The following is a 10011-nucleotide window of genomic DNA, read 5'->3' on the forward strand; positions in this document are numbered from 1 at the left end:
GTGATTACCTGTGTTGTCTTTGACTAATATTTAAATTTGTTTGATGATCTGAAACATTTAAGTGTGACAAACATGCAAAAAAATAAGAAATCAGGAAGGGGGCAAACACTTTTTCACACCACTGTATTTTTAATCATTTATCAAAAATGTCTAAACATGTTTTCACTTTGTCATTATGGGTTATTGAATGTTTGATGGGCAAAAATGGCAATTTTATCTATTTAAAATTAAATCAACACAATAAAGTGTGCAAAAAGTGAAGGGGGTCTGAATACTTTCTGAACACACTGTATATGTATTCCTGACCCTCTCAAGCCACAAGCATACAGGTAACCTCTTTGTTTGATCTGCACATATATGGAATGCTACCAAGTGTCCCAGAAGAATGCTAGACTAGGCTGCATGTCTTTTCTGGGGATACCGGGGATGCGTCCCAACACTAAACCAGTGCATCATCCTTCACTATCTCTTCCCCTCATATTCATAACAGATAGGAGAAAGAGACAAGAGACAAGTAGAAAGGATATTTTAACCTGCCTGTAGCATTGTTGGCGGGGATTGTCGATTCAGCTGTCAATTTCCTTCAACCTAACACATTTCAGGATCCAAGAACAATCACTCAGGGAACAGATGAATCAAGTGTTCAGTACTGTTTATTTTAATTAAATATTGAATTAAGTATCACTTGTGGTAGTTTACACAATTAAATTTACAACTGACAGCCATTTGGCCCTCAAACCAAAACAAAATGCATACATGTATTCAAAATCACTTTGTGGAAATATTTATTTGTTTTAATATATTCATTTCTAAAGGAATGAAGCTACTTGTCATGTACATGTAACAATGTACATGTATATTTGGAACAAGATACCAGCACATTTTAAACATCACACACATTTCACAGACTGCACTTAGGGGAATACACAGGTGAGGCCCGACAACTTTAACAGTAACTTTTAACAGTAAAACACTCCACCTATGTTTAGCATTACAAGTGAATGTTAGCAAACGCCCAAGGGTGATACACAGAGCTTACATTTAATGTATTATCCATTTATATAGCTGGATGTTATACTGATGCACTTTAGGTTCCAGTCTTGGCGCAGGAGTACAAAAGCAGCAGTCCCCCCTGCAATTCAATGTTCCGATTGCAAGTCCAGTTCCATAAAGCCCAGTCTCCACTAAACAGCCGAGACGAGACGAAACATGACTAGAGAAATCTCGGAACATCCGCGAGTATGGACTATAGGGCTAGGCAGTCCACACCAAAGCGCCGAGTAAATACATAAACGACTGTTTCCATGACGGTCCGAGTTAACTGTAAAGCCCAGTCCGCACCAAACAGCCAAGACAGATGTTTTTTTTTTTTTTAACGTCTTCAGAAGAAAGTTTTATCGGTGTGAAATGTCCAGTTTTCGGCGCCTGCAGTTCGAAAACTGAGCATGTCAAGTCTTAAGCCCGGAGTTTTAGACCAATTCGTGATTTAACGATACAATTAACTCGGGTCGTCGTGGAAACAGTCGTCTTTTTCTTTACTCTGTGCCAACTGCCTAGTAGTCCATACTCGGGACGTTTTGAGATTTAAACACGGAAGTTCCGAGATTTCTCTAGTCTTGTTTCGTCTCGGCTGTTTGGTGGAGATAGGGTTGCCACACGTTCTGGTTTTCCCGGGATTGTTCTCTTTTTTGAGGGACTGCCCTGGGAAACGAATTGTCCCGTTTTTTTGTACTTCTAAATGCCAGAGTTCCAAATAAACCGGATTCTTCTACTGCTATTCTGTTTTTTCCTCTCTACGTTTAGACATACAATCCCGTGTCTGTAAACAGGTAAAATAAGTAAAACACAGCGACGATTGGCCATATGGCTATACTTCTTTTTAATTGGTGGCAGAAATACGAAAGTTTACCTTATCACCTAGCAACCACTGTACGGGCTGTGAGTCTGGCGCGTGTATTCACTTCAACGACCCCATTATTTTTAAATCTGTATTTAATGTAGAAAGGGACAGCAGCAGACAGAGTCCAGATTGAATGCAACTGCGTCAGGGTCAGACGAGGAACCCCGTGGGGCTGGTGACTGCGCATAGGTGCCTGAATACCCTCAGAAGAGTTGAAGAACCCATTTTTTTATTTTCGTTTGAGCCTCCTTTTTGTGAGGCTTGTGTCTCACTCTAAATTATATGCACATCTCCCTGATTCCCCCTCTCGTTGCCACAGAGTGCATCTGCGTCAGGACAAATAGAGGTAAGAGAGGCAATAGGGGGTCCTACAACTGTTAACATAGTATATTTGCAAATATGGTTTAACGCCCCGCGTCGCGCATAAAACGCACCGGTTTTTCACAAATCAAATGTGAAATCAAATCAAACCCTGTGGAGACTGGGCTTAATGTGAAATCAGTGATTGTTCTAAAACTCCGGGTTTAAGACTTGACATGCTCAGTTTTCGAAACGCCAGGCGCCGAGAGCCGACGTTCTAAAACTGGACAGCTCAGATCAATAAAACTTTCTTCTAAAGATGTTCGAAAACCAACTCGTCGCGTTTCGTCTGGTGGAGAGTTTCCCTTTTTTACTGTCACATTTAATTTCTTCCAGGTTGTTGATGCAATGCAATCTATGGTCAGTATACAATGAAATCCAGCTTTAAGTAGCTGTTCATTGATAATTAAATCATTAATCATCAAATCATTAATAATTAAATCATCACACAATAAAAGCCCTTCAGAGTCTTCCTTTAACCAGTTATACAATATAGCCCAGCAAAATATGGTCATGTGCATGTGAATCAAGACTGAAAACACAGAAAGAAACCATAATGTTCTTTGTATTTGCTTAACTGTCTTTCATCTGACATGATGTCCAATACTAAGATTGTTATTATGATCTTTTTCACCTGGGTCTGACCAGTGATGTTAAGTAGTACCTATGCAACAAAATCATGCACAAGAAATGTTCTACAGTCAGTCAACACTCGCTCACACATGCATGCACTAACTCACACACACACACACACACACACACACACACACACACACACAAACGCTGACACGCATGCAAGCACGCGCACACACACACACACACACACACACAAAAACAATAAAATAATTAAATCCCATATCAACTAAGAGTGTCTGTCAGTACCTCATTCAGTGTAGCATGAGAAATTCCCCACATTCCCTTAGCAATTCTTTCCTTTTTTATCTACTGCATATTTGGCAGCAGCATGGTGGTTTGAGGCTTATTTGATACCTTGGACCCTTGATGACTTAAAGCCATTTAGCCAACAAATGAGTTCCTTACTGTGTCAGTGTAACTGAGTTCCTTTTTGTATCAGTGTAACTGAAACTAGTCCCACCCCCCAATTCCCATAGAGAGCCATTCAAATGCAAGAGTTTTAGTATTGCTTCTAGGACAGCCTGAAAATAAGATATCAGGACTCTGATGATGTTGATATCTCACAGACATCAAGAAGTCATGACATGCAAAGGATATGCAAAAAAATATTAAACATAAATACTTTCATTTACATAACTTTGCTGTGTCCCACACTGTATGGAGGACACAATATACCCTTTGTTAAGATCTGACAATGTGCACTTTAACCATGTGATTTTTTTATTACAAATCTCAAATCGCAGAGTACAGAGGCAAATAAATAAATTATGGGTTTTTGTCCAAAACATTATGGAGGGCACAGTACATCATTAAAATAGAAATATACACAAGTGAAGGAGTTTAAACCAAATCCAAATGTAAACCTTTCTGGGGAAAAAACATTTGTGTCAATCTGACATATTTCTATGTGTGAGACATAAAGCTACCACACCCTTTTGTTAATCAAGCAAATGTTAGGTTTGGACTAACAGCACATCCTGTACCCAAAGTAATTCAGACGTGCAGTATGTGCTCTTTTAGGCTGAAATGTTTTTATTAGGCTTGATTCAATCTTACAATCAATAGACTCTCCCTTCAAGGCAATCAATTTACAGCATTGCCAAGTTTTTTTTTTTTCCCTGAACTTACAAAACATCCTGTGACAGACCTGGGTCAAATACATAATTGTTTTGGATTAAAATATTTTTCTATGCTTTACTGAGGTTGTCTGGTGTATGGGAACTTATGAAATACAACTGTGAAGTGCCAACCCACCTTCTGGTCCTCTTGGTTTGTTCAACCAGGCAAGATCAATCAAACACAGAAATTAATTGGAATCCAAAACAGTTACATTTGACCCAGGTCTGGACTTTGGCAGAGGCTAGCAACCTGTGTTCAATCAATGACTCAAAATCTCAAACTGTTGCTTCCAATAACACACTTCTTGTGGACTTAATCAATATAATTAATTTAATTTCAAACAGAAATAGAAATATCTGGAAATTAATCAGTAGCATTTTATGTTTTCTGCCATTAAACATATGATATATCAAATCACAGATAATAAATTATTGTTATAACTTCACATGCTATCAGAGACTGAAATTCGGGAACAAAAGGAGTTTACAGACTCCAAAATAAATTCTTACCAGGGAATTTCAAGGTAACACTGAAGCACAGAGCTTCAACTGTGGGCTCCAGACCTCCTTGTTGTTCAGTCACTATGGAAGCTTCCCTGATATACATTTTTACTTTCGATATACATATGTAGGTGACCTTGCTGCTGAGCACCAGTCTATTCCTCTTTGCAATTGTCTATCAGGCAATTCATTTTACACCCCTTTCTCTAGGGTAAGTTTGCAATGACTTGGGAAGAGAAAACTCTCTTCTGTCAACATTCAAAACAAGACATAGCACACTACAACGTTGTCGGATTCTGTATTGATGCTAAACCTACCCAATAGTATTGGGACAAGTGCTGAGTGTCTCGGCAATTCCCCCCGTTCACTTGGTGGTCTGCGGAGTGGCGGCTTTCACGGAGCTGAGGCGCAGCGTCTCTGAGGCGCGGTAGGAGAGGGTGCTCATCTTGGTGGTCAGGCTGGGATGGGAGTGCCTGGAAGTGGGGCCAGGCCCGCACCTCAGCAGCCTCAGGAGGTTCCGGCGGAAGTTCCGCCCCACAAAGCCGTACAGGATGGGGTTCATGCAGCTGTTGAAGAAGGCCACGCAGACGGTGAAGGGCAGGGCGGTGTCGATGATGTCTACCGTGCGGCAGTTTTCGATAACCTCGAGCAGGACCAGCACGTGCATGAAGTGGAAGATCTGGTGCGGCACCCAGCACACGAAGAAGGCCAGCACCACGGCGGCTAGCATTCGTAGCACCTCGTCGCCGCGGGAACGGCTGCTCTGCAGGAGGCGGGCGTCCAGCAGGGCCCGTCCGATCAGGGAGTAGCAAGTGAGGATGATGACGAAGGGGACGAGGAAGCCCAGGATGCTCTTTATCAGACCGATGGCCACCAGGAAGCCTTTGCGATCCTTCCTCTTCAGGGTGGCGCAGAAGGTGTTGTTGGAGTCCTTAATGGTGAAGACTTCTCGGCTAAGCGCTGTGGGCAGGCTCAGCAGGAAGGAGAAGGCCCAGATGAGGACGCAGGTTATGCGAGCGTACATGACTGTCCTCCGCTGCCTCGACCGCACCGGGTGCACGATGGCCAGGTAGCGGTCGATGCTGAGCGAGGTGAGGAAGAAGACGCTGGTGTAGAGGTTGAAGGTGACCAGCCCGGCGCTCACCTTGCACAGGAAGCTGCCGAAGGGCCAGTGGTAGCCCGTGGCGGTGAAGGTGGCCCACATAGGCACGGTGATGAGGAAGGTCAGGTCGGACACGGCCAGGTTCAGCACGAAGATGTTGGCCACCGTCTTCAGCTTCATGTAGCTGTAAATGACGGCCACCACCATGCTGTTCCCCACCACGCCGATGACAAAGTTGCAGCCGTAGACGATGGGGACGAACGTGAAGATGAAGCTGTGTCTGCCGGACGAGTTGCATGTTATGTGAATTTCCTCTGTCCTTTCCACCGTTAAATTCTCCATCTCGCTACTTCAACCAGGCCAAGAAGAGATACTCACAGCCTCCTGTAGAGAACACAGCAACGTCACACACACTCAGCAGTGTAAAATAATGCTCGCAACATTAACATGGATCAAAAATAGCAATGAAATTAACCATTTGATAGCAAGTCACTCTGATGTGAATTGACATTTGTTCAGTTTATTTCAGTTGTTTTTTGTTGATACAGATCTAAAACATGTTTATTGAATGGTAAAAGAACTGCATTTATATAGCGCTTCTTTCCCAAGTGCTTTAAAATGAATGCCTCTCATTCACTCATACATCCATACACAAGCACCAATGGTGACTGGGTGTACACCCAGGTTGGGGGTCCAACCAGCAACCCTCTGACTGCCATGTCACCCCCAGCTATTGAGCGCAACGTAGCAACAACCTGTGCCATGTACACCATGCCACTACATGGCGGATAACATTTCTATAATATATACATGTCTGCATTACTGTTTTATAAATCTCATCCAAGTTTAGAAGTGATCATGAACGAGGTAAGTCAATTCAAGTGCAATGTTTTTGGTACACCACTAGGTGACATCCTATTTCCTTTTTTCAAAAGAAAACCTGCAACATTCCTTGCAGTACTTGCTTTGGTCATATGCATGCTCATGATTTTTTATGTCTAGGTGATCATATCTGAATGACAACTATGTCCACCTGCATCATTTATCTGATATCCGTTTCAACAATTGTGTGGATGTTTACGACAGTGAATTGACCTCACATTTAATGATGCGAGAAGTACTAAGTTCTGAGTTCAACCTTTCGGTTTCGTTTGACTCATAAACAAATGCAAGGATATTTTCTTTATTATTTCATTATTTTAACCAGACTGTTTTGTTTTACTGTAATCAAAGTAATCAAATGTATCTGCTTTGATGGCACTAGTAACATTTAGTACAAGGTGTACCATGCAGAACACAGCAGTGTTGCTTTTAAATACAAAAAGGAAAAACTTTAAAAGATTGGTGCTACTCCTAACCGCTTCTGCTTCTTGTCATTCGCATGTCAGAGAGCAGCAGACTGGATTGTGTCAGTTGGCCATTCCACCCAGAATGTCACTGCACTGACAAATCCACCCCACTCTACACTTTGCAGTTAAACAACATGTCCTTTGAATGATAAGGGCCAGATTGTAAATACTATTACAGCACAGCAGCAGTACCCCTACTATTCAATTAATTTTATATTATTTTGGCATTAGGGTAAGCTGTGCCGAATTTGTTCAATAAACTTCTTTGGCTGGGGTCGCTGTACATTGTCTGTCAATAAAATTGCCTGGCCCCACAGTAAACGCATTCTTCAAAAAGCACTTCCTGCATAAGCAATGTAAAGACATTAGTTGCAGATGTGGGGGCTGTGGCAACTGGGACTACTTTGGTGCCAAGGGCAACGCAATTCTCAAATATCATTTGTTGAATTTCCTCCTCAGAACCTGGCTGCAATAAAATCTGATGACACAGATGTCACCTCTTTAGATTTAAAAGTGTTTCCCTTAGTTAATGATTATGACAGGCATGGGTCGTAAATTGAGCCGGTTAGGGAATACGATACTAGATTATCATTGTTTTCATTTAAATTCTAAACATTTCTCATGCTCTTCGACTTTTATTTCATCTTAGCTATTTTCCACATCCCATTGACCCCCCATTGACTTGCTTATGTGATTTTCATGATGTCATAAAAAGAAAGCCAAACACTTGCTGTTACACTGGTCCTGAATGGCAGACCAATGACACCATTACCATTATAAGCACTTCCAAAATAAGTGCAGGTTAAATTAATAAAATAATACATAATCACATGATGAAGCTCTTCGATTGTACTCGAATGAAAGAAGTTTGTAAGTAAGTTTTATTTCTCAGTCAAGTTTTTGTTATCAAAAAGGTTTGGAATAATATCTGGTCTAGTGACAGACCAAATCCAGTTCAAATAATTACATTTTGGACTCGAGAATGTACGTAACTAAGCTGTGGCCACATAGCTGGGGTTACCAGTAACAGGAATAGAAACAAGTAATTGACTGAATAGAAAAGTCATATTTGCGCTAGTAGAACAAGCACAATACATTCTGGCATAGACACTTGCCTTTGTGGTTTGCACAACCTGTTGCGGCTGATTGATGTTGAGTCATAATGCAACCACTTTTCCGCCTCTAGTGTTTTGTACTCAGCGAATTACAAATGTCAAAAAAACATTCATTTCTGCCCCAGTAATTGACATAATATCGACATCATAGACCAATATTGATTAGAGCTCTAACTGACTGACTGTCAGGTGCTAACTGTCCTCTGGACATTGTGTGGCTGTGGCCACCACTATGTGATGGGGCAAATGTTTCACTAACTGATCATCACAAACCCATGCAGTTTGACAAGCCAACCAGGACAGCCCAAATTACTTTACCAGAACTAGATTATTTTAGATCAATGAATCAGATCAAGCTTTTTCCTATTCATCGTCCATTTTCTATGAATTTGCAAGAAAATAACTATATCACATATCCAAAAAACAGTCAAAAAAGGAAACAACATAAATCAGCCCCCCGATTCAGCAGCTTTCAGGGCTGGGGTACTTCCAGACCAACTCTTCCCAAGACAGTAATAATTCACAAGCACAATGTCACAAGCATTTCTCCACATCCGCAGATGGCCTGAACCTCAGGAGAAAACTATAACATGCGTGTGAAATAAACAGAACTGCAAACAGATAACCAAACGAATGCCTTTAATTAATATTGCATGTGATGTGTGGAGCAACAACATTTTCAGGTTTTGTGAGCTCTGTGACTGCTTGGTCAGATAATATTTGTAGATACAACTGAGCATTTTCAGAAAAGGATGCACTGCTGTGTTGTATTTCAGAAGCATGCTCTCAGGAAGGGAAAAATTGTGAACTTGTGTTGCGTGCGTTTTTCCAATTTGCCCCCCAGTTTAATAGGCTCCCCAATTCATTTAACTGTGGACTCTGAGACCCAAGAAATTTACCACTGGAGGGGTTGCTGGGTGTGCTAAGTTGCAACATATTATTTAAGTGAACACATTTTTCCTTCCCCAGACAAATCCCAAGTAAATGTGCTTTAGCTTCCATGCAAAAGACAAATAGTCTGAACAGAGGCCAAGAATTTAGAAGTACTAAGTAGTACTAAGTACTATCCCTAAACTAAAAATTTAGAGCAACTGCTTCTGCAGTACATGATATTAGACAACAGGCAAATTTTGTGAGGGAAATGCAATGCTGTTCTTAAGGCTTGTTATCCACTTGTGTTATGAAATCATTTCACATGAATACCGCATGCGTGCACTGAATGAAGATAGGCTATTGGTTGACAACAAACAGATGGCAGATTTTGGACTCCACTGTGAGCAACTTTCAGTGAAACACCAAATGAAAAGAATCTCTGTGACATACAGCACAAGCGACTGAAGATGCAACAAAGAAAACATAGCAAGGCAAACAAACAGAAACACCATTGGCAGATGGCGGCTGGAGGTGTCCTTACCTGGGGGTTAACCAGCAGCTGTCCGGTGATGTTTTAGGTTAGAAGTGAAGAAAAAGAGACAGATAGAAAGAGTGAGAGAGTGTGCAGGTCCAGCTCTCCAGTGATGAATGAATCTGACTTTCGCTAAGTTTGATGCCGCCAGGCACAAGTCCACTGTGGAGGAGCAGCTCCCTTTAGCATATCAGCCCTTGGGGCTCTGGGCTCAGACACCGCTCTCTGTCTCTTGTCATGGCAATGTCCGGCTCGCCTCCTCCACTCTCGCTCTTATAGCTCCCTCCAGCCCCCTCTCTGTCCCCTGTGTGAGAGCGGGGTGGCTCAAGAGACTGTATTAATAACATCCGAAGTGTCCTGGACACAGGGTCATAGGGAGAGTGGAGGAGAGACTGCGTGTGTGTGTGTGAGTGTGCGTGAGAGAGTGAGAGAGAGACGGAGGGTCAAAGCAAAATTGGGGAGATTAAATTATTTAAACCACCCATCATGTTTTGTTTATTTGTTTTTTTAACATTATCATTTAAT

The 10011-nt window shown here is 41.7% G+C and overlaps 1 protein-coding gene across 1 annotated transcript; it reads right to left on the reverse strand.

Moving 5' to 3' along the window:
• Positions 1 to 635: 635 nt before the first annotated feature.
• Positions 636 to 9782, reverse strand: LOC133129613 (type-1 angiotensin II receptor B-like). The gene is made up of 2 exons (XM_061243822.1): positions 9496 to 9782; positions 636 to 6001 (listed from the first exon to the last, which is right to left on the reverse strand). Exon 2 carries the CDS (start codon positions 5957 to 5959, stop codon positions 4880 to 4882), a length of 1080 nt encoding a protein of 359 aa, XP_061099806.1. The 5' UTR covers positions 5960 to 6001; positions 9496 to 9782; the 3' UTR covers positions 636 to 4879.
• Positions 9783 to 10011: the final 229 nt, after the last annotated feature.

The sequence above is a fragment of the Conger conger genome, chromosome 5, assembly GCF_963514075.1.
Source record: "Conger conger chromosome 5, fConCon1.1, whole genome shotgun sequence".
NCBI lineage: Eukaryota > Metazoa > Chordata > Actinopteri > Anguilliformes > Congridae > Conger > Conger conger.